Raw genomic sequence first — 26,528 nt, forward strand, 5'->3', positions numbered from 1 at the left:
ATTAGCGCTCTTAAACAATTCTGACCTGCTCAGAATGAAAATACGTATTCGTCTTCATACACCTAAGTTCAAAACTGGGGCGGGTGCTTTTGGTTTAAACAAAGCATGGCGGTTCCCGAGCCGGGGACACCTGGGTACCGCACATCCCGCACCCCTGACTTCTCACCTACCGCTTCCCAAACTGCGTGAAAGCCTCCAGCAAAGCCAAGGAAATCAGAGGGGAAGGCGAGTGTTTAAATGACCATATAATCTCTCATGTACGGGCTGACACTGTACGGACACCAGGAACACACCTGCGGCTCCCGCGGCGTCGGCTTTCTCCAACGGCTAGAGGAGAAAGCGCACGAAGCTGCCTTTGTTTCGCGATTAGCAAAACCAGTTCGCGCCTTCCCGGGGGTCCGTCAGGACCGACGACCTGCTTCACTCCGCCTGTGAGGACAGGGAAAGCTGACCCGGGCTGAGGGCGACCCGGGGCTGCCGGCTTCGCACCGGCTTCAGCTCTAGACCCGAAGGCGGCCAGAACAGTCTCCTGTCGCGCCCGGCATGGGCGCCGGGAGGCGCGGGGTGCGAGCACAGGCCGCCGGTACCGCTCGCTCCCTCACGTAACTCCTTCCGCCTGCGGCGGGCGCTCGAGGCCGGGAGAGGCGGAAAACGGCCCCTGCTCCCTCACCCCTCTGAGGGGAGCCCTGGGTTGGGGCAGCCCTTAAGGGGAGCCCTGAGAGGAGTCCTGAGGGGAGCCCTTGAGGGGAGCCCTTAAAGAGAGCTCTGAAGGGAGCCCTGAGGTGTAGCCCTCAGAGCGAGCCCTGAGGAGAGTCCTGAGGAGAGTGCTTGTGAGGAGTCCTTAAGGGGAGCCCTGAGAGGAGTCCTTAAGGGGAGCCCTGAGGGGGAACCCTTAGGGAAGCCCTGAAGTGGAGTGCTTAGGGGAGTCCTGAGGGGAGCCCTGTGGTGGAGTCCTGAGGTGGAGTCCTGAGGGGAGCCTTGAGGGGAGCTCTTAAGGGGAGTCCTGAGGGGTAGTCCTTGAGGGGAGCCCTTAGAGGGAGCCCTGAGGGGAGTCTTGAGATGGAGCCCTGAGAGGGAGCCCAGAGGAGAGCACTGAGGGGAGTCCTGAGATGGAGTCCTGAGGGGAGTCCTGAGGGGAGTCTTGAGGGGAGCCCTGAGGGGAGTCCTTGAGAGTCCTGAGGAGTGTCCTTGAGGGGAGCACTGAGGGCAGTCCTGAGATGGAGCCCTGAGGGGTGTCCTGAGGGGAGCCCTGAGGGGAGTCCTGAGGGGAGTCCTTGAAGAGAGTCCTGAGAGGTGTCCTTGAGGGGGGCGCTGAGGGGAGTCCTGAGGGGAGCCCTGAAGAGAGTCCTTAAGGGGAGCCCTGAGGGGAGCCCTGAAGGGGAGCATTGAGGGGAGCGCTGAGGAGGGTCCTTAAGGGGATCCCTGAATGGAGTGCTGAGGGGAGCCTTTGTCACCCCTTGCTGCTGCTCTGCCCAGGAGAGTGCCTTAGCACTGGGAGCTGCACACAGGTTCCGGGGCTTTGCTGGCCCTGGCTGATGCTGCAATTTGTGATCTTCTCACATCTCATGGATTTCCAGCCCTTTTTATTGCCCCCCCTCATGCATTTTATCTTGCAACCCAGAAATATCACTAGGTTGCCATCTCTGCAGAGCAAGGGACTGAAAGAAAAGTGCTGCAGCTGCTGCAGTCCATAGGTAAGGCCTGAAGGCAATTTCCACACCTTAGCCATTGTCCCAGGGCTCTTTCCACCTCTGACGGGAGCTTGCTACCTCTAGTAACAGCACGCTGAACATTGGTGAAGAGACTAAGCTCTTGTTCTTGGTTGATTATTTAGGTTGAACCTAAAGGTTAAACCTTAAAGCTTACTATTTGTAAAGTAACCTTTAAGATGCTCTTGTATCATCATGAGACACTGCAAGAGCTGTGTGACAGTACCAAGTATTCTGTACCCCAGTGTCCTGAGTTGATGGAGGGATGTAATTCATGTGAAGTGTAGGTGGTGAGGTTTTAACAAAGCTGTTCTAATGCATCCCCCAAAGCGAGCATAATATTGAAAGTTAAACATTTGGTAAGATACAGTTGAAGGCAATGGTAAGTACACAATCATTACCTCATAGTGACAAAAGAGAGGAAGAAATAAAGAAAAGGAAGAGTCTAAGGTAGGGTGAAATTATGTTACAGTCATGCTTAACACTGGAGAGCTCCTCAATGTAATTTACTACACTGTTCACAGCATCTGCCTGATGTCACCATTAGAGCTAAGACATTGGATAACACACCAGAGATGGTGGGATGCAGATGAGATCTTCATGTTCAGGAGTGATGAGACACTTTGGGAGGAAGGATCTGAAGAACAGGATTTCACAGGTTAGGTGCTTGGTACATAGAGAAGGAGAAGCAATTCACAATTCTCCCCACACCACCACCTCCAGCTTCATATCACTGTCTTCTTTATATTTCTCCTTGTGGCGCAAACATGTGGTGTAAATATGTGAGACATTAATCAGTGATTTTGATAGCCTTTTTTATTTATTTATTTATTTTTTTTTTTATTGCTGGAGTAAACAAAGTAACTTCTCCTGCTGTCAGAGCAGATCAGAAAAGCAATGATCACTGTGAGCATGAACTGGTGTTGGAGGATGGAATGAAAAGAGGGATTCCAGTCTGGGGAAGGAGCAGATCCAGAACTTGCCTCCATTATGAACAGAAGAAAGCTGAATCAATGGCTTACAGAATGTAGACTATGCAAAATGGTCTTGGGAATTTTAATTCTCATATTGGGGTACTAGAAATTTCATTCACTTATGCAACAGTACACAATCCTAAGAGAATGCCACATTGCTTTTGTTTTTCATAATTGTGAAATGAGGTACTTCCTTCTGGGAAGGGAGTGTGTTATGCTCCTGTTATCTTGGATCTTAGTCAATCAGTGTCCGTGTATGCATAGGTAAGCATATATTAACATGTTTTCTCCACACTGAAGCTGAATCTTCATGCTACATAGAGGCTATGTTGAAAGTCAACTTACCGTGTGCTTTTCATTTCACCATTCCAAATCTCTGGTTTTACAGACTACTGTGTCAGTGTATTTCACTGATTTTTTTTATGTCTTGAGCTAGTTTGTAAAAAAATCCAAACCCCCCAATCAACCAAACCCATTAGAGAACTACAAAAGATATAATGGTGCAATTATACTAATAAAAGTATTGCACAGAACAGTTATGAAGTTACTTAATTCCAGGTAATACATAGCTTTCCTCTTCCTTTCAATACACATAGCTGGTGTAGCTATTGCATAATTAAATATAACACTGTAATTTCCACTTACATTGTAGTAACTTCTAGTTTATAGATGGTAGTGGTAGTTGTTATTATTTTAGTCTCCAGGACTAGCCTAATGGCTTTCCTAGGGGATTTGCATTATCTTCTACCTTCTCCTAGAAACAGTTACATTATTTGGAGCCTCCACAGGTAACAGAATGGGCAGCGCATCCAGTCAAAAATGTGGATATTTTTATGCTAAAGTATCTTTAGGTCATTCTAGCTTGAAATACAAATGGTGTATGAGCATCAAATTTCACTAAGCACTGGCATAGTCTCTGATATAGAACAGTGACTACATTAAAATCCCAGAGAAACGTGTAATTTCTTCTATGCTGTGGCTCCACAAAAGGGCTGAATACAGGTTAAGTTCAATAATACAAGATTTACAAAGCATTTTTGTTTGATTTATGCAACCCCCTATGTGGATAATTCTTTTAATCGCTTTCATAGCTGTTGAGCTGTGTAATAATACATGCTTCTTGACTTCACAGGTGTGCTTTCTCCCAAACAATCATGTTCCAAATTTTTCACAAATGTTACAAACTTCTAATATGTGAAATGAAATTACTTAAGTAAAAAGGTGTCTAATCATAAATGCTATTAGGATCTAAAATATTCACTCCCTTAGCCCAAAAAATAACAAAATGTAATCATTGAGGCTTCTCTACCTAGTGGAGACACTGGATTATCAGTTTGGAAAGCAGAATCATTTTCACTACCACATATGAGAGCATAATTTACATGGAAGCTCTGCATGTAGTAGGGCACCTTCCTTCCCTGCTTCACTTGTTCTCAGCTGCAGCACTTGTGATGTCAAAAATCTGAAGTTTTTATGATTACATGCTTTCTTTACCCTATGCTTTTAGCATTCACATTGAGCTCTTACAGGATGCCTGTAAAAGCAAATCGAAGGGAAAGGCATTGTTAGAAGTTCATGCAAGCAAGATCATGGTAATTAGCATGCTTTATTTATTGACGTTAATATTTTATCTGTGCTGTTGATGATTTGACATTATTCTGGTGCGCATTCAAATTGCAATACACATGAGCAAAGAGATCAGTGTCGTGTTTTGGCAAAAGAGTTGCAGAAAAAGCAGGGTGATTCTGAACAGCCTCCCATGGGTTGTCCTCCTAGGATACTCTGCATAACTAAGTCTTCTGAAGCTGTAGCATGTCCAGTGATTCACCATCACTAAAAGAGATGCAGTTAGTTGGGTAAGGACTTTTGCTTTTCCCTTGATGTTTTTATTTATGCTGTTATTCAGTATTTATTCTATTAGTAAACTTCAAAACCACACAAGTTCAGGAAATAACCCTTGCCAACTAATCTCATTTGCTATCACCTGAACAGTAAGGCAGTTATTGCAAAATCATAACACTTCACTGTTCAAACACACAGGATTTTTATGGCTCTCCAACTGAATTTTGCGCCTGCCACTTATTATAGAACATTACCTTTAGGAGAGACTTGCAGCTGGTATTGATGACAGGCAACAAGGCATCTGTCACCTAGCCTTCTGGGCAACAATTATCCAGGTGCAAACATAAATTACCAGATGCTCATTGGAAGGAAAAAAAGGCAAAAAAAAAAAAAAAAAAAGTGCTCCTGATGTGGTTTTGCATACATGAAATTTCCAAGAGAGATCAGAATCAGACAGCTAAACCACCTCAGAGATGGCTGTTTCCACAGGCTATACTGGGAACAACATATTCCTTGGTAGGATGTGGGGAAATTTTGCAGAAATACTGAAGCATATTAGGAGCTGCAGAAATCAAGTAAATTGGAATTAGTCATCCACTTGAAGATTTAAATTAGATTGCACTTGGGTCAGATAATACTGTTGAGATGCCCAGAATGCACTTCTTCCATGCAGCCTTCTCTATCATTCTTTAAACATTTTTTATCTCCTCAGTTATGCTGTTCTATTTTGAATGTGTCCGCACAAAGAAAGTACTAACAGGACTAACAGCTGCATTCAGCAGTATGCTTCCATGCTTTGGCAATTTTAAACAACTACACTGGTCCTCCAGGGTTGCAAAACAATTAGCATATGTGCTAGCAGTACCTACTGTTTCTTAATTAATAGAATAGTTGCAAACATTGCCAGAGAAGTAGTCATAAGGATTGTTTAATTACATAAGCTAGCAATAATTAGCTGCTACTAAGATTATTCTTGACTGGAATATGTCTGAGAGGGCAAGCAAGTGTTCATATGACAACAGTAGAATATCCTGTTCTGTTCAAGAAGCTAGGACCATTTTACTGGATCTCAATTTTCAGGAAAGCATGAAGGCAAAATGTTCATCTCATCTCTTAACTGCTTCGGTGAATTGCAGCTATTTGGTGACAGGATCAATAGCTTATTTCTGAGACAGCTCTGTAATATAAAACTTTAAGACAACTGAACTTACATATTTGCATTGCACTTAATTAGAACTAACTGTAAGACATGGGTAATTTTTCACCTTATTTGAACTACCACTCTAATCTAGAGCCAGCAAGTAACTATGCTGTAACCAAGGGCTGTAGCTTAGAAGTGACTAAACAGTAAATGCTGCAACGTTGTTAAATCATGAAAAATTTATTTTCATTACATATATATGAAGGTAAAAGATTTCAGTCAATAGTGTTTTGAACAAGCATTTCTGACATGAACCTGTTAGTGTAGCTAGGCTGAAACTTAATGTAAAGTTAGTGTTTAGCCTTTATTTAGTAATTAATTTCTAGTGTGTGTATATATACAGAATTCAGTTCCTGTTAGAATACCAGACAGTAATATTGCAACATTTACATTCCTCATATAAAATGCTGTAATATACATTTTCAGCTCAGTGTAGATATATAAATATGTACAAAATAAACATTATTGTAATTAATATATTCAGACCAGATATCATTTAGCAACATCAAAAGCAGATGCACATAGTTTTAAGTGAAAATGGTGAAAAACACCTTTATGACATTAGTGACCATTATTTGCATATATGAACTAGTACAGATAAAGGCTCCTTTTTCAAGCCTTCTGTGGGCATCCAATAACTTCAGTAAAAACAAAAGTAATTGAGAAGCTTAATATATATATAGATAATGTGTCATGATCAGATGGTTTACTAGGGTCCATCTTGATCACAAATGGATAACCATGTAAAACATACACATTTGTTCAGAGCATAAAATATTGCACAAGAGCAATTTCTTTTGAGGAAAATAATCCCTGTTTGTGAACAGCGAAAATGGTTCTCACACATTAAAGAAATTATATATTTGCAGTTTCTAAACCAAGGAACATTCAGTAATACTGTCAGAACTGTCATCCATCAACTTCTTCCCAGCCTGTTTTATGGCAATGGTGTATCATTAGCAAGATTTGGCAAAGAGAGAAGGCAGATAGACAGTACATGTATGTATTTATCACAGGCCAGACCAGATTAACTGAAACTGTCCAGCAGCTGTTTTTTCTGACAATTTCACCCTTAAAAGAAATATGAGAGTCTTCAATGCTAGTCACAGTGATAATCACACAGTAGTAGAGTAAGATTCCATTCTTCTCTGCTTGGAAACCATCTTGTCCGAGTTCTCAGTCTGAAGGGCACTTTCTTCAGTATCACTGTCACTGCTGTCTACAACTGTGTGATCCAAAGCCATCTGACCAGTCCTCCTATGTAGATGAAAGCTCACCCCACTCTCCTGTATGGAGTTAGTTATAAAATCTTCATCAGAAGAATGAAATGATTCATCATCTCCTGTGAAATGGTTGACAATGTGAATCCCATCAAAAGTGGGTTGGTCTGAGAAGTCTCTCTGGCCTTTGAGACATTTGATCTGTTAGAAAAAGCAGAAGTTAACAGTTAATCAGAGTTGAAGAGTTTGGTAGTAACAAAAAACCCCTTCAGAACCCCTCAAACACCCACCCCCACAACAAAACCCAAACCAAAAAAAATAAACCAAAACGTACTTTCAGAAAATATATTATTGATGTCTTACTGGACCAAATTCTACAAGTAGCACATCTGAAACTCAGCTGGGATGAGAATAAAGTGATTTCTTACTTCTGGCTGCACAAGGACAGACCTTGAAAGAATGTCTTAAATAGTACTTGGAATTTTCCAAAATTCTCCTTCCACTCCTAGAGCACTTCAGTTTTAAGGTTTAATAATCAAGGTACCTAGAATCACCTAGAATGACAGATTCTTCTGGACTATTTACTGCATCTTTAATATCCCCACAAGGATGGTTTATAGTTAGTTTTTTAGAGTGACCTATTTGTTCTGACATCCTACTTTTACAGCTCCATTTTTTCCCTCCTTATCACCTAACATCTCATTTGAGAAAACTCCTCCCCCAGTCCTAAAGAGCAGGGTCCCAAGTGTATATTGCCAGCTCCACATAGCCATAAGAAAGAAACCCAAAACCAGAGAATATGCTTAGTTCTCTCCACACTGCAAGACTTAGTGTCTTTTCATTATCTAGATCAGACCCAATAAGCTTTCAAATCAAGAAGTATGAAACTTATCTTTGCACAGCATAAACAGATTGTAGTTCCTATTTTAAGATAACATCAAACAAGACAAAAATGATTTTCAGACCATGACAGATATGGTAACACTTTAATTCAAAGCGTACTGCAGAATGATAAACTGTTACAACCATGCATTCAAGCTATTCAAAAGTAAAACCTAAAGCTCTGAAATCTGAAAAGTCCCTGTTAATTTAGGGAAAATAATTGAACTCACTGAAGTAATCCTGAGGCATGAGTTTGGGTTTTTGGTGGGTTTTTTTAGAATAATTTCAGTTTTGCTAGTTTTTAGTAGCAACTACATCATGGTCAGTCTGACAATTTAACAGTATTAAGCTAAAAATTCCAAGGATGCAGAAAAACATTAAAAATGCATTATAGCAACTTCCTAATGTCATTCTGGAAGCTTAAAAAGGACGATGCACCAAATGCTATTTTGTAAGTGACTTTTCACAGTGAGAAAGACCTGGAAAAGAAGTAAAGGTCTGAAGAGCTTCTTCACATAAATCTATTAGTAGTTTCAGAAGTCTGAAGCAATATTAAATTTAATAAAAATGCATGTGAGTCCTTGCTATTGACACCAACAGAAGATTTTACCTGTCCATTCAGGGAAGAAGGAATCTCTGTACTTACCATGGGCTTGGGCAAAAGATGAGAATAAAAAGGAGTTGAAAAAAGATCAAAAGTCATCATCATGTTAGAAGCCATCAAATCAGATATTAACAGCATATAAAAGTTCGAGCTTTTAATCTATATCAAAACATTCCTGTTAGGAATATGGGTATATGCTGTAAATCTAAACCTTGGTGGTAACTACATGTATTAATGTTAGTTTTTTGCATTTTCTTCACATACGCATAGGCTGTAGTTGTTCCATGACAACCTTGCTGTGTAAAGGCAAGCAAAACAAAAAAGTTCCACACCTACACAGCAGAATACATGATGTAAGTGAAATCAGCTTTTACCAAATATTAGAACCTGGACAGTAACATATACCTGGAATAGATTTTTACTAGCTTACATACCTAGATACAGAAAGCCTAATACAGAGATTCTTGTGTTAGTTGGAAATACTATCCCTCAAAATATCCTGCAATCTGATCAGATTAGCTACCACATGAAGTTTCCAAAACAGCTATCAATTTTAGTCACTAAGGAAAGAAGCCACAGAAAAACAAAACCAAACCCAACAATTTCTCCCCACCCTCACCACAGAAAAAAGCCCCACTACAAATTCCAATTAGAGTAAGAAATACATTTTTAGGTATGCATAATTAAGCCATTGCTTCACCTGCAATTATAAAGCTGACAGTCAATGTTAGTTGTTTTGAATCTTCAGAAAGTTGGTCCAATGACCTCAACTGTTTTCCTGAAGTCTTCAACACAATACCTTTAGATGAATGTATTTACGTAACATAACAAAATCATGGCTTCATGGTTTTAGGCAGTAGCCTTTCCAAACACCAAATGAGAGTCTGTGGAAAATGGTGCTAGTGAAACAATCATGAATAGACACACTCTGCCAATTCTTAAAGTGAGTCTGGGAAAACAGTGTGTTGCTATCTCCTGTTATTCTAATGAAAAGATGCAGTGTCTGTGACCTTCCAGGAACACTTCTTTTGACCTGGAGATTCACACTTGCCTGCCCTTTTTCTCAAGTACTCCTCAGAATCAAGGTGAGCCAGACTGCTAGAGAGAAACATGAATGTACAGTAGAGAATATATCTGACAAGTCTGCTGACGGTCATGTAGTTTCATTAACTTACACTACTGCTTAAAAAACTTCATCTCAGCCAGGAGCAGAGACAAACACTGTAGCATAGAATTTGTCTGTATTATGGGGACAGACAGGCTGGAAAGCAACACTGCTGTAGAGGTCCTGACACACAAGGCTAAACACAAATCAGCAGTGTCCCTGAGCAGGGATGAAAACTTACTGCATACTAGGCGGTACAGACAGGGGCATAGTCAGTACATCATGGGAACCGATTCTTATCTGGCATCTGTGCTATTCTGCACTTGCTACCTCACTCCTTCCTCAGTACAAGATATTCATTAGTAGATTCAGTGGAGAAGTAACAACACAGTTAAGGGGTAGAAGCCTTTAACTCCTTAACTCCTGTCTTAAGGCAGAAGCACCTTGAGAAAACAGAGAACTGGTTCTTCACTGAATTGTATGGTGGGAGAAGAGACATTAATCATAATGCAAAACACAAGACTGCGTTTGAATATGAAAGGAAAAGAGTTGCTGCAAAGCCAGTTAGGAATCAAACAGGTTGTTTAGAGATTGCATACTCTCCATCTTCAGTGGGTTTCAACACCCAACTGACAAAGCCCTAATCCCTGCTTTGAGTTCAGTGCTGATCCTGTTTTAAGCAGGCAGTTAGTCTAAAGGCCTACCAGGATCACTTCCAACTTGAAAGATAGTCTGCATTTCAGTGAGATGTGTAAAAAGCCTGGGCAGTGGGATGCATGTTACTGTTCTAATAACAACCATTTTCAGTTTGAGAAACTGAATTTCAGGAGCATTTCTGAAGGAGCCTGATGATCTGCAGTTCTGTACCTGCCAAAATTACTGCAATTGTTAAAAATCTAAGTGCTGTCGTTCGAATCCAAATGCATTAAGTTACATTAAATATCAGTACACAAATTTATCACAAAAACTAGTCTTCAAAAGAATGTTATTTTTATTTTACAGTTAGAAATTTGTCACTTTAATCTTGAAAATATTTAAGTTCTTCAATTGAAGGTAGAATCTGATTTGCACCTTAATTTTTGTTTTTATAAATGAATATTGATGTAAGCAGCTAATCTCCAAGAAATTAAAACTATCCAACAGAATAGACTGGGGTCAGCTGTACACTATTTTCAGTTTTGTGTAGTTTCAGTGTTGATGATACTTTCAGCGGCACCTCAATCTAATATTTGTTCAGGAGCATTTCTGAAGAAGCCCGATAATCTGCAATTTCTGTTGCAGCCAAAAGGCTTTGTAAGGCTTCTCAAAACATTTGGAACTACTTCTAGACAGCATGTGCTCAAATGCAATTAGATACCAGCGTCTTATACCAGTTAAAGGATCTAAAACCAGAGGTTTCTTAAAATTAAAATTTTGTACTCTACATAACTTATAGCCTAGCAAGTGAGGCTCTCCATTTCTAATAGAAAAAGCAGTACCTTTTTTAAAGATGGGCACATACGTGTTCTACCGGCTCAGGGCAATGGTCCATCAGCCTAATGTTCTTGTTTCCAACAGTGACAAGACTTTCATGTGGTTTTGTTTTTAAGGGAAAGCATGTGAATATGACCAGTTTTTGCAACCGATTCCCTTCATACTGCCAAGCCCCGCCTCACTTGTCCAGAAACTGTTGTAGCAGACATGAGAATGTATTTCTTCCTAGGTGCTTCAGCATCCATTTATAGACCAGCTGTCCACAAGTGATGTAATTTTTCTATTTACTGTCTACCTCTACAGCTTTCTGTGACAGTAAGTTCCAGCAATTCCTTGATTTGTTTTAAACTAATCTCCCTGTTTCAGGAATTGTCTCCAAATTCTAGTAGTGCAGGAACAAGTGTTGAAATGCAGTTCTGCAGACACAACTCTTTAACTTAAGTCATAATGCCTCCTTCAGCCTGCTCTCTAAAACAGATGATTCCTAAGCCTTTTTAGTGTCATGAGCAGGCAGTACTCAAGATGACTGATCATTTTAGTTGCCCTTTAACTTCCCTAAAGACCTTTTTTACGCTCTCTATACCCAAGGTTTTGTAGTAGCACTATAAAACATTTTATTTTGTTTCTAATACACTTCCTATTGAAGTCCAACATTGTCTTGTCTGTTTTCGCTACTGCTGCATTCTAAGCAATGATGTCTGAGGACTCTCAGCAACAACTCTTTCAAAAAGATCTTTCCTATCTTTAACTGCCAATTGTGTAGGTATGCCTTAGATTTTGCCAATTCACAGTGAAGTTCATCTGGCATCTTTTTAAGAGGGACTTTTTGAGATTATTGCTGTCAGTGTTTTATCTGAACATGGAAAAAGAGCTTAGTAGGAAGTAAAGTATTATGCCAAGATCTTGTTATTCATGTAGCCAAGGATATCAAGATAATGGGAAATCTGACTAAGGACTTGAGGGCGTGAGGGGAGCACACATAGACCCAATCCAAACACAACTTCTGCCCTTCCCAAACTCTAGTTCTATGGTATCCTTATCATTACACCTGCAGGAAAAAGAACAGCCCTTTTTCTTGCAGCGATGTTGAGCAGAGGATGGACTTACACCCCAGGGTCTATCACTTCTGTTCTCTTTTGTACAGAGGGCAAATACCGGTTAAAGCCTTCTCAGTTTGGGGTTTGACCTCTTTTTCCCTTTGTGAAGGGAACTAGACCTCTGTCACCCCACCAAGTGACATTCAAATGAACCCTGGCTGTTTTTACTGCTCTGGTTTTGTAAGAATCGCAAATCTGATCACATCTGTAAAAAAACCTAGGTCTGGTAAACCCACATGTTTTGCTTTTAATTCTCAAATTCAGGTCATATTGTCTGTATGACTGCAGCTTCAATCCAGTTTTCACTACAGCACGTGTATGTGGTCTTTAAAAAGATAACATTATTTGACCAAAATGTTTGTTATCATTACCAATTCAAAAGCAACCTGAGTCAAGAACAGAATCTTAACAATAATAATGTTTGAATTTATATACCTTCTTGTATCTAAAGAATTCAGCATTTTAAAGACAAACTATCTGTCCTACTGGTCAGCATATGAAAAAAATTAAATTTTATATATTCTTCAAAGCTTAACAGTGTACTTTCACAAATTCAGAAGAGCTGAAAAATGGCTAACAGTCAGATCCTTGAACCTCAGAATAAACTTTCTTACCTGATGCTGACTGCCTCATCAAGCCAGGCATGAGGGAAAAACAGTAAAGAGAAATTTAGAAGTTATAGTACAATTCACAAGTTCTTCCATCTTAAATCATACAGCAGCTTTTGAAGCATGCTAATCAGTTGCCAGCAAGTTACATTTCTCAGCCCCTTTGCTTTTTAACTAGAGAACATGAGTCACACTTCCAAGTGAGACTTTGTTAAAGAAACTTCTACTGAAGCTCTGGGAGACACTTATGTTGTAACCTGTAATTTTTAATTTATTTTTAAAGCAAGGAATTCAGTGGTGCAAAGAAGTCAAACTATTACTTTTTGCTCTCTTCAGAAGGCTCTACTGACTAATTCTTGAAGTATACTCAATTCTGAAGTAGTAAACAATAGTTTTAACAAAGATTACCAATAAATATTAAACTTACTTACAGTAGGATAAGCAAGCAATACACGAGTGAGATCAAAATATGGTACAAATATGAACACTGCCTTGGGTGAACAAAATTGGTTTTGGCAGAAGGCAGGATGTTAAATTGTTATTTAAAGAATAAAGATGGTGAATTCTCAGTGCTTCTTTTAGAGGAATCTAAAAAAATCAGAGCTCTCTCTGTCTCCACCTTAGTAACAGTAGGAAGTCTTAGTAAGATTTCCTGCTTAAAAACCATACATGATTCAAAAGAAAACCAGAATGTTGCTGAAAGTATGATTTAACCACATTTAGTTGAAGAGAAACAAGTCATAAGTGTTTTCAAATATCTGACCTGTAATTCATATAAAAAACGTGACCTTGGCAACATGAAAAGAGAGATTAAGAAGTCAAAATCTAATTACAAACCAATTATCAGTTATGATCTATTAAATTATAATCACATTTAACATAAATAAAAACAGTTTAACTAAAGTTCTTAAAAATTCCGCAGCATCTAACGGGATCCCTTATTATACTTAAGAGCTGATTGCTACTTACTGCTGACCCTCTCCATTGCGACAAGATCACTCTAGTTTAAGGCATATATTAATACAACATCACTTCTTTAATATTAAGCTCTCGGTAACATCTTTTGCAAAAATGCTTATCTCAGAAAAAGCAGTTGCAGCGTCTCAAACTGAATTAATAGAAAATACATTGTCATCTGGGAGACAATGTATCAGGCCAGGCAAATATGTCCAGTAAGTCATATATTATATTACCAAATATTACATCCAGAAGCATTTCTGCACATGCACACAAAAAGAATGAAGGTTAAAGTTGCAGGCATTTTCATGCTACTTTTTTCCACTTTCATGAATATAAGCGACTCCTTATATATCTTAAGCTTTCTGAAGCCCGTTTTTAAATATACAATTGTACTTCAACAGTGAGCCACATTCATACCGAAACCATTGCAACATGAACACTGCACAAATGGAGACATCTTGAGCTAAATGAACAGTTGCAGAAAATAATATTAGCAATCCATCATCCATGTAATTCTTAACAAGTTTAATGGCCCTAGAGCTACAATGCAAATGGGGTTTCTCAAGTTCCCCAGCAGAATTAGCTTCTATATATGAAAGGAACTGCTACGCATGCATTGTGACAGAACTATATCAGAGCATTTTAACAAAAGCCATTGCTTATTGATCTTTGAAAAGTCTGAGGTTTAAAAAAAGCCTAAGTATGGTTTCATATATTCTGCATCAAAATTTAATCCAAAACCCAACATTAAAGACATTCTTAATTTTCCTCAAGAATGAGAGATTTTACCCAAACATAAGGATCATATGCAAATTACAGAGGATAGTCTTTTGAGAGCTTCCTGATGACTTGTATGGCTCTCAAGATTATGTGTAAAATAAGTCAGCAACACATACTGCATATGGAAACATTTTTTGTGTAGAAACAGTGAAGCATTCTCTAGCAAATTTAACAAGAAATTTGAAAAAGGTCTGTTAAATTAGAAACGTGTTATAATTGTAACTGTATTAAGACAAAGCTCAAAGTTGCGGCTTTTATTTCAGTGTCAGTCAATTTCCTGTTTCACTTCAGTGAACATTAAGGGTTTTTTTTTTCTAAAGCCACAGCCATAAATGCAGGCATAATTAGGATTAACTTGTAAATAACAGCCATGAGCAATGTCAGACAAGGGTCATTCTTGGAACTGGATTATTCAAGATGCCCAAACCAACCAGACACTGAAACCAGGAACTCTTATTTACCCTGCTTACTCTTGTTACCTGATCGCTGCTGTCCCTCCAGAGGAAGAGGCCCTAATATCGTGGACTCACTGTTTGAAAGATGATAGCTGAGAGGAACAGTATGGGCTTCCCTTCTCTGAAAGCTGCAGAGATGGCCACCCCCACATCTCTTACCAAGACCATTTGGATTCTCCAATGCCATATATAACTCTAGAGATTTAAAAACTAAATTGGAATAATTTTTTTAGACCTCAAAGGAATATATAAGGAATAGTAAAAAGAAAAAAAAGACGGGGGGGGGGGGAAATCACAATGAACATCTTTTCCTTTCATTGTGAAGCAGATATGGAAAAGATCTGCAACAGTCAGAGATATCCTTAGTAGAGAAATTCAGAAAATAGGTTACATCTCGTTTATTAGTTTCACAGTGTTGTCTTTTTTTTTTTTTTTTTTTAATTTAAATTATTAAACCTCTTCCAGGACAACTTTGAATCTTCTCAGATTTCCTAAAAAAGTCAGCTTGAGATCTAATTTTGTAATTGATACAGTAGACAATTATATTCTCAAATAGGAAGTTTTACTATGCTGCTCTCTTTACTGCTCCTTTCTCCAAGATTTAATGTCATGTCAAAATTCAGAAAATCCCGCAAAATAGCTAGATTTTGTTGAAATAAAGTTGTTCAAAACATTCCAGTGGGTTGTCAGAGTCAGGGACATAAGGACGAAAGCGAATACATTTAAAAGTGCATTCAGAAACTCTGAAAAAAATATTTCAGGGAAGTTTTACTACAATACTAATGAGGATAAAAATACTTATTCCCCTTGCAGTTCACCTGAACTACAAATATTCAAGTTAGCCTGAAGTGTTCGGGGTGGGGGTTGGACATAAATTTGGGGTTTAGTAGATTGGAGTCACCATTATATATCCTTATGATGTCTTTGCTTTTGCCTTTCCCCCACCCCAGAAGGGATTTTTGTAAGGCAGCACTCAAGATTCTAATCAGTCTCATTTAACATATCAGACTAGTTAAGCAAAATAGAGCAAACAAATTACTCTGTAAAAAACCATTCAGTGTATTATGCACTGTGACTTCAGAAAGCAGGAAATGTCTTGATCGTGCTTACAAATAACACGCAGTGAGAGCATTTCAAAAGCTGTTTGCAAAATTGCTTCCTTTGGTTAGTAGTTAATAAATCTCTATTACACGTTTCATTTACCATGGAGGCTTATTTATTTTAAGACATAGTTTTGTCTTTGATATCCTTTAAATGTGGAAATTAATTTCCTTATCTAAAAATTTTCACTCAGCAGAAGTTTCAGTCAGATAAACAAAATGCTGATTTTTAGGGAGTCTGGCAATGACTTTTGAAATGAAGTTGTTAGCCAATCCCTGTAGTACCCTCATAGGAAGAGCCAAGCTGCACTCCTACGTGTCTGAACTTCTTGATCTGCACTATCTCAAAACAGTACCACTCTTTCTGGAGTTCATAAATTGAACTCAATCTAATATAGTTGCAGTCTGACCTATACACTTGTTACAGCAAATGCAGCAAACCACCTTGAAACAGAACCCCAAATTTAAGTCAACAGGCAACAACAGAACATGATCAGAAGTCAGAGCAAGTATTAAACTCCAGGTTTGATTGGCCTTTTGTGGGCTCAAAGAAGAACAGCAGTGAATGACAATACTATACACGTGAACAGACCTAGACTGCTTTTCTTTGGTTGTACCAAAATGGTTGCTGTACTTCAAAGATAAAAATCTTAAGAGCCTCTGGACTGAGAATTTTTAGATTTCTTTTGTCATCTATATTAGGACTGAAAGCAAGAGTCATTAGGTACTACAACATTTGGTGAATCTGCCCCATGCACCATTAACTCTTTGGAATCCAAGCTCATGTATGTGATCAACTACTGTTTAAGGGAATAATTACTTTAGTTTTGAAACTCATACTTTTAAAAGAACGACCAAGAACAGAACTGGTATACAACCTGAAATATTTATCTCAAAAAAACTTTGCTGAGCATATCACTAGACAGAGTTCAAACTATTGCAGCATGTGTCACAAGTGAAAAGCAAAGAGCTGCAAAAAATTTCCAAACTGAGTCATCTCAGACTTCTGGGCTTTTTAATAGCACTTCAATATTTGGACTCTCTTTTTAACTGCCAGCTTCTTTAAGTCATATTCAGTCTCACAGTAGTATAAAATGCTTTGTAAAATCCCCGTGGATGTCAGAAAGTTTAAGTAAAATCTAGGAAATAGTTGTAATGTAGTAAAAGAAAGCCCTTCTCCTGTTGTCCTGCTATTTATTTCATATTGCTCCGAATGTACTCTTACAGTTCCTGACTAAAGTTTTTATAAAAAGCGGCTTTTCAACATTATCAGTTAAAAAGCACTTCAGCCAAATGGAAACATGTTAAATGCATGTTGCGTATCAGTTTTACCATAGACAGGTCTGCTGCATTGTAAACGTGACAAAGATTAAAACTAGCAACAAGTGCTCAGATCAGAAGGTTTCCAGTGAATCAGAACAGGAAACCAATAAAGCGATCAATGGGAGGTCATGACTTTTTGATCACTGCATATAAGGCTGAAGAATCTGGTTTTGATCGAGTGCTGTGTAATCAAATTAAACTTTGAAGTTCTGTATCAAATATGCAATTGAAATAGCAACAGCGCTAAGGAAGTATCCAACTTTAAAGCTTTTTTCAAAAGAAATCAGTCTTTGGTAACCATAAGCCAGACTTTATCTATTAAGGGAATCTTTCTAAGATCTGACAAGTTTTTTGCTGTGAGATTGTATGCAATTCCAAAAAAAGTTCTAAGCTGATTTAGCCCTGGGAAGTTCCTATAAATTGCTACTTGATAAATAGAAGGAAAGTTCCCAGCAACTCTTCCTACAAGAAGTTCTAATGAAAGTGTTTATTTGGAGTGAGGACGTGGTATCAAAAATATGTTAAAACAGCAGCATGATCACACTGAAAATAATGCAATTGTTATATTCAAGGAACTACCTAAATTCAATGCTCCTTCTCCCTACAAATCCCATCTACGAATACAAAAAGTTACTGAAACCTCCAGCATTAACTAGAATGTACTAGCTTATACAGAGACTGAAAATGTGCCCATTATAGGCAACAGTTACAGGAAATGACCATTTTGCACTTTTACTCGGTCCTTTTAAAGCAGGAGTTAAACTCAGCATTTTTTAAATGGACTAAGTAACATTTAGTTTTGCCTCTGACTGCAGAAATTACTTCCATCAGTGCTGGCTGCCATTCTGAGACTTATAAAAGGACTTCAGGAGAGGTTTCCACCACATTTCCACTGTTTGCCCCACTTACATTCAGATAAATTTACAGAGACATATTATAAGCTAATACATAGCATTCCTCTCCTAAGCTTGTTTGTTTTGTAGATGGCACTCATGTATGGCTGCTAACACAATTTTATTTATTTATTTTTCAAGGAACAACTACTCAGATAAATTCAAACCAATAGAACCTCAATTTCTCCAGTCTTCAATCCCCAAAACTTGATTTATAGGCAGAGACACAGGAGAGACCCTGACATATCCCTACTACAGCAGACAGGTCACAAAGCTTCAACAGTCAAGAGATAAGCATTATTGCTATGATCATGAAATAACTTTATCTACAATCACTTCTCTTGCTTTGGCAATCCAGACAAACTCTAAACAGGTACCTTAAGTATAGCTAGCTATATTAATCTCTCCTGCTGCAAGCAGGGACTACTATATTGCACAGCAAGACAAATCTAGGGCTTTGACACAGTAGGATAGAGTCAGAAAAAAAGGGGGAAATGTTTGCAAAGAGAACCATCACCAATTTTCATGTATTTTACCACAGAATCTAATCTGTCAGTAGCATCAGCAAAACAGTTAAGTTTTATACCAAAAACTTTTGCCCTCATTGATGTGAAAAAAGTCATACCTATTCTGTTTGAGGGCTGACTGCATCAATGTCCTGGTTACACTGTTCACATTTAGAGGTTTCCTTCACTCTCATGACAAACGGAAGATATTTTGTTGATGGTGGTGTTACTGGGGGAAGGGAAAGGAATTGACCTTACCTGATACAAAGCTGGAGGTTTTAACCAAAGGTCTGTGGAACGGAATACCATCACAAGTGTAACACAGCTGTGTTCATTATACTATGAATTCCCATTCAAAATTAACTGAATTAAACAACTGATGTTCATAAAATATACAGGGAATCCACTCTGCAATAACACTTCTGCCTGTGTTGATAGCTTAGTTAAGCCAGTTTCCAAAGCTAGCTGTTTTATTAAGAGCAGGGTAAATAAACTGGAGAAAATTACTGGAGAATTAAGCCTCCCAATCTATTCAGTCTTACACATCTGTAACAATCTTGGTATCATCAAGCCAGTGTAACATCTCTGACTCTCAGGTACAAGCAGAGTTAAAGGAATAAAGCAGTTCACTTTTCTAAAGCATACAGTACATATTTAACTATCCTATGTAGACAAAGCTGCTAAATGAGATTGGGTGCTTGCAAACCACATGACCTCACAAATGCTATCTTATCATATCACAGGTTCCTCAGACTGACCACAACCACTTAAATCAGACTCTGGCAGCACAGAGGCTCTGCGACTTTGACACATGCTAGTAAAGCAACTACATTTTTAGCTGCCCAGCAGCCTTGCACGAACTTTACTTGTGGGGAGGAAAAAATCTGATGGTCTCTTGTCCAACTGTGCTTGCAAGATATGGTAAAAGAAAAGCACATGATTTATTGTGCTATAAACTTCCACCGCAAGTTGAAATGCTTACTTTGTAAATCTGAAGGCTAACATATTTCCTTTCAGGGACAACATTTCTTATCAAGTAAGAAAACATTTATAGAAAGCCACATATTTTGCAAGCATTTGTCTAGTGAAACAAACTATTAGGTGTTAATGGGATTCCAGTCACTATGGAGAAAAGTGCTTTGCAAGTATTAAATACAGGACCTTTAACAAACATCAATTTTAGTGAGAATGGTGAAGTGAAAACCATGTAAAAATTGACTGAAATAACTCCCACAAAGCTTAGCTGGTTTTATAAAAGCAAGCAAGTAAAATTACGCTTGCCAAGAGACAAATATATATCTGCTTGTACTACGTGGAAAGCAAATAGTACACTCCTGCCGAAAAAAAGGGGGGAAAATGAGTTAGCAAGAGACTGAGTGAAAGAGCATTATATCCAATTATAAATTTTACCAAAAGAGTATTAGGACTTTTTGGACTTGCTATTCTCTCCTTAGTTCTGATCAAAGGATTCTAAATGCTGATAAATCTGATCTCTCATTCTCATTTGCCCATGTGATCTGATGCACTTCTATTACCCTATAAATACATCTTCAGAGAAGAACTTGAAAAAGCATTCTAGTAGGTTGAACTTCAACTAAAATTCATCTCCCCAGCTAATCCTTCTGTCTCCATCATGCAAAGCTACATACAACTCATTCATAGCTTTAAGTTACTTAAAAATACGCCCACACTACAGTCATGACTGCAACACAGCATAGGCACATACAGAACAAGTGACTCGCCACCAGCAGTCCAACTCCAGCAGGACGAAGTTCAAAGTTATTTACCCTGCTTCTGAATGTAGTCTAGTGGTGCTTCAGTAAGAGAATGTTTGATTTGGTAAGCACTGAATCTGACTCAAGGGAAGAGGAAAGGAATTATGCTTACTGCTGGCATCCCATCATCAAGCCCAGATACTATTATTGCAAGAGAAGCCAGGAGCCAGGAATGCTGCTAGAAGTGGCCAACCCATCTTGCGCGACACCAGTGGGTCACAAGTAGCATCATAATTTTGTGCTCATCTATGGACAATGCAGGACTCATCATTTAGCTGTTTGTAAACAGAGAACAACCTGGACCAAACTGTGCTGGAGACCAGAACCTCCCACTGGTTCATACCGATTTCAGATTACTAGCTAATAATTTAAAAGAACCAAGGAGGAAATAATTTGGCAGCTTTTAAACACAGCTTAAGTATCATACACTTGTATGGTAGGTAAGACCAAAAGAACATTAACATGATTTAAACCTTCCTCCTGTACTATAAGTACAATGTACTATAGTGCACTGAATTTCATTTAGGTGTTGTATGATGTGGCCTATATAGGTGGGGTTTGGGAGTTTTTTAATCCTTCACACTGATGGCTACAGTTTACTTTCCCTTCTCCATTTAGTTTCAGCAGTGAAAACCTAGAAAGCTAACCCAAGTTGCAAAACTCAGCCATATTACCAATTACCCCTTTGGTCATAACTTATGCATTATTTATCCTCCAAGTAATTACTTAAAGTGTCTTGAATCTTATTTATACAAGCAAAATCCTTTAAAAGCATAGTATTTAATCTCCAACTTTTATATCTCTTTTCATTAAGCCAATCTTAAAATGTTAGCCCACCAGGAGCAAGATCAGACCATGAGATAGCACCTGTATCAGAATCTTACTGACTGCATTAGGTTCTTAAAACATAATATCAGATCCATTCCTAGATAAACTATACTTATGTGCGATGAATTGCAGACTAGTAGTCACTGCTTCTTTGAAGAACCATCAAGTTTTCAGACACCGAAAATGGGAAAGACTTCAAGAAATACCCCCTTTTATGCACTGCCATAATGCAAAAATAGCCACCAGACAATTAAATGTTCTACTATAAAGCCTTTTAAAAGCCTCAGAAAATTATTTCTGTGGAATAATAATAATGTTCCAGTCACCTGTCATCATCTTTTCATCAGCAGTGCTGAGATTCTGTTAACATGGGCAGTTTGCAGGTTTTCTGAGTGTTGTAACAATGTGCCATGCCAACATCAAGATTTTGTTTTTCATTCAAATACCAAACAAACGTGCATAAGATTTGCACATTAGAAAACAATCTCATCCTTGCTTCCCCTCAAAATATTTCAAGCAATTATTTAAGAGTATATAGAATCATAGAATAGATAGGGTTGGGAAGGACCTTAAGATCATCTAGTTCCAACCTCCCTGCCATGGGCAAGGAAACCTCACACTAAACCATCTCATCCAAGGCTCTGTCCAGCGTGGCCTTGAGGGACACCTCACACTAAACCATGTCATCCAAGGCTCTGTCCGACGTGGCCTTGAACACTGCCAGGGATGAAGCATTCACAACTTCCTCGGGCAACCCCTTCCAGTGCTTCACCCCCCTCACAGTAAAGAACTTCCTCCTTATATCCAATCTAAACTTCCCCTGTTTAAGTTTTAACCCGCCACCCCTTGTCCTATCACTACAGTCCCTAAGGAAGAGTCCCTCCCCAGCATCCTTATAGGCCCCCTCCAGATACTGCAAGGCTGCTCGCTACAGAGGAACAGCTGGGAGAAAACTAGTGCTGTATTCTGTTTCTGCTAGCATTGTAAAGAATATTTTGTCATAAAACCCAAAAACCCTAAAACAAAAGGCATCACTAAGCTCCAAGTATTCTTCAACTGCTTCTGAGTTAAAAAAACTCCACAACTACTGGATCCCTTGAGTACTGGAAAAGGTTAAAAAATCCATTCAAAAATGGATTTTGAAAAGTTACCTTTAATACCTGCATTCCTGCTTTCTAAGGAAAAAGTGCATGCTAAGTGAAGAAAGCACTAAGTTTCTGTACATTGCTCCTCCCCTTCATAAAGCTGTCCCCTAACGTAGGTGTCCAACACAGAGCGGAATCATAGCCTCATGGAATAATGCTCCACAATCACAAATTGAACAGGCTGCTTGGTTTTGAGGCCTTGCATAGGTATCAGGCACAATTCAGCTTTTAATATGAAAATTGTCGGAAGACTAAAATAAACCTACATTTGTATAAATAAGAAACTGAAATCTAACCACAAAACAAACTCATTAAAGCATTCCAAGAGACAAAACTCGGCTAACAGTATGACCAACTTTACAAAGTTTCACATGAAATACAATTTAAACACTTCAGTACTAAATCACAAAGTCTGTAAGACTGGAAACCACTTGCTTTTGTCTCCAAAGGTGTCTTGTGGTCTGCCAGCATAGCTTGTGGGTAAGCATGTCAATTCTAATCTTTTGTGCCACTCCTGTAATCTAGGTAACACATACAAGCCTTGCAACATCCAACAGGAAGCAGAGACAGCTGCTGTGTAATAAAGTGACTGCATGTACAGAGGGGTAGTGCATGAAATGCAGAACTTCAGCAGTTTATAAATCATTTAATTCCATTCAGTTTTGAATTCAAAGTAGGGTGCGGCAAACTACAAAGAACCTCCTCCTTTTTTTTTCTCTAGTATGTGATTTATGCTGCAGTAAGTAACAACTAGTTCAAGGTTTATCCTAGTTTTTCTTAAACCTTCAACTTTACTTAATGGAAACTTGTAACAGTCCAAACTTGCTACATACAGTAACTGCTTTGCTTCAGTACTACCTACTGAAGCGAGATACTTTCTTGAATTGCAATGTTTCATGAAAGTTGCTTTCACTTGACATTACAGTGTCTAATCAAAGAGAACTTTCCTGAGGTACTAGCACTTCTTTTGCAGCCTGAGAGCATGCATCCCATGGTACAAATATTTCAAAGCCTGTGTAGTCATGCCATTTATGTTACATCAGTTAAAGCACATTAACTGCAAAGACAAGTGTCAGAGCATAGAGCCCACCAGACCTTCTTTCTCCTGTGCCAAAGACAGGGCAACAAAGTTTATGTACTTATTGACAGAAGACAGACGCAGCAGCCTGCCAGGGCTCCACAAGAAAAAAGCACTGTAGGTTAAAAACCTACTAAGAAAGAATTCAAGAATGCTGTCAAGAGCTTAATGGCAGGGAAGTGGAGGAAGAAAGGAAATGCTAAGTGGAAAGATTTCAATTAATGAAAAGAAAAAATGGCAATGGGATATGAATTTCTGAAAAGGCAAGCACAATGTCTAAGTCTAGTGCCTATTAAAAGCTCTGCAAGAAGTTTACACTGTGACTTCCTGTTTGTGACAATCCTCAAAATTTAAGGTTTTCACACTAGTTTCAGCCTTTAGCAATAAAGCCATAAGGCACAAGCATCTAACAACTTTGTGCCCAATAAAGCAACTCAGCCAAAATGAGGAAACAAAGTGCAGCACTAATCTGACACTAAACATACATGACTCTTCACACGATCAGCTACTGGCTGACTGCTGAGCATCCTTTCAGCACCAGCAGTTCTTCAAGTCATGCTAGGTTGCGCAAAAAATCAAAGGATCTTTGTAGCTTTCTAGGCAATGAACATAAAAACAACTGGCATGTACACTAAAGTTAAAACTGCAAATTAATAATAATTGACCTACATGTAAGGGAATGCTGACTGAAGTTACAGCAGCATTGAGGAATTTAAGTATGAATCCAACATTTCACATAGTAATATAAATTATGTTCAGTATTTTTATTCTAACCCATCCTTGGTTACTCAAGTCTGTGCAAAGGAAAAGATGCACGTCAGTAGATCTAAGACGGTGTGCACAGAGGAAAAGTCCACAACACAAGTCTTGTCACAATGTTCTTAAAACTCCAGATTTTGCCTGTTTGCTCTCCTGAAGTGTTAATCAAATACAAGTTAAAGACCTACTGTGAAGTAGTCAATATATACCATTCAGGATACCATGCTACAAAAATCCACTGGTTAGGTATAAGAGGAATCAGGCAGCTATCTTGTTAAGAACAAACCAAAAATCCAATACAGTAATTCCATTTCTAGTTATTTTACCTCATTTAAAAGGTAAGAAAAAAGGTATAATTTTTTCCAAACCATCCTATGATTTTATGGCCTTTTTCTATTTCATTTACCTTGTATATTTGATAACAACATACCTCATTGCTTTAGTTTTGGATGCCATACTACCAATTTCCAGTATGTGCAGTTTTACTCAAAACCAGGAACACAACTACTTGAATTTACTAAAAATAAGTCTTCTTATAATATTATTTGAAAACTGACTGTATAATTAGTATTCCTAGAAGAATAGTAAAAGCAGCTGAAATTTATCCTTTAGGCTGCAAGCTGCACCATGTTTAAACAGCAAGGAAAATTTTGAGCTCAAAAAAGCACAAAATTACTCAATGGACTCAGATTACAAAGGGCAACTGGCTGGAAGTTTTTTAAAAGTATAAACAGGACTTTAAAAATTAACATTAATAATGTGAAATTATATGCAGAGTTCTGATATGCAGCTGATTCAGGTTACCACACTGGAACAACTGAGAGAAGCATCTGAAATCTGAAGTTCAAACTTCTCTCCACCACAAATCCCAGAGGTGTCACAGCAGGAGCCTACTGCACCTATGCCATAGTAACACCCCCAACACCACCCTCTTATAGTGGAGAGAATTCAGTTTTAGATCCTGGACAGTAACAATGACCCTCTTTGCTGTTCTCTGGTGTTCCTTACTGGTGTCCTAGGTTTGCCCTGTCCCTGGCTACCAACCTGGCTTGCAAAAACTGATGGAACAGCAGACCTTTCACTGGAACTCTGTGATTAGGATGGATCATGCTGTTGGCACATCTTGGTACCATCACAATCTGATAGATTATATCACAGGATAGAATTCAAGTACCTAGCATATCCTGCATGCTATACAGGAACACATGAATTCAGATTGCTGGCCAAAGACATGAAATAGCATGTATTAGAAGGCCAGAATATGGATTTATCCGCAGTTGCTTATATTAAGTATAGGATTTGCTCATTATTTTGTTGCATCCTTCGGATGGAGAACCTACAATAATTCTGATGTAAAGTTCTGTAAAGACGTACTACTGGAAAGAGAAAAAAAAAAAAAAGAGTTCAATATGCAGAATCAATATTGATGGCCATGCCAAGATGTTTAATCTTGTTTCACACACAGCCATCCCACTCTTACATTAAACTATAACTTTTGCATCAATTTATGTCCAAAGTTCCACAATAGCTATATTTTAGATGGTAATCATGCAGTCACCAAGAAGTCTGTTGCTTTACCAGTGCCTTTTACATGTTAACCAGTTGGGAGATTGTGGTCAGCATGTCACATACACCATCACCCTATCTTCAGGAAGATGGATTTGCAAATTTGTAACGTTTCTTTTAGCTTTTGCAGAAGTAGAATCAAAAAGCAGCTAGTCCAAAACCAAAGAACACGGCCATTAATGGATCTACACATGAAGACAGTTCAGTGCAGATCTAAAAAAGTTAATTATATAAATTGATATTTACTTATTTATAGTAATCCCAACATTTAGCAGTTGAGGGAAAACATTTTGACTCTTCCTACAGCAATTTTATTCAGATACTGCTGTTTCAGGAAACATTGCACAGTTCTTTACTTAGCAGCTATGTTAATCCAAGACTTTATTATCGTTTATTAGCACCAACTTACCTGCAAATACTATTTACATTTTAGACTTAACCTTATCTCAAAACTGCCCCCCCCCCAGGTTGTGCTCAAAATAAAGGATTGTGCATGAAGTATTACTTTCCCTCCGAGGTTTAACAACTAGACAGATAGATACATAACTGTAAGGAAAAACAAACAAAAGTTAATAGTAAACAAGGACTTTCATGCTCTAGGAAACTTCATGTAAGAAAGCATTCAGAAATGCTGCTAGGTAGAAC

General features: G+C 38.5%; 1 protein-coding gene across 7 annotated transcripts in view; it reads right to left on the minus strand.

Annotated features, from left to right (window-relative positions):
* Window positions 1–5,887: 5,887 nt before the first annotated feature.
* The window catches only part of EVI5 (ecotropic viral integration site 5), a 79,605-nt gene continuing 58,964 nt past the window's right edge, over window positions 5,888–26,528 (minus strand). For all 7 annotated transcript variants that reach the window (XM_065675387.1, XM_065675389.1, XM_065675392.1 and 4 more), the window contains one exon: window positions 5,888–7,147. In XM_065675387.1, coding sequence (XP_065531459.1) covers window positions 6,842–7,147 — 306 coding nt within the window. In that variant the 3' untranslated portion in view covers window positions 5,888–6,841. The remainder of the gene's footprint in view (window positions 7,148–26,528) is intronic.

The sequence above is a fragment of the Lathamus discolor genome, chromosome 3 (assembly GCF_037157495.1).
Source record: "Lathamus discolor isolate bLatDis1 chromosome 3, bLatDis1.hap1, whole genome shotgun sequence".
Taxonomy (NCBI): domain Eukaryota; kingdom Metazoa; phylum Chordata; class Aves; order Psittaciformes; family Psittacidae; genus Lathamus; species Lathamus discolor.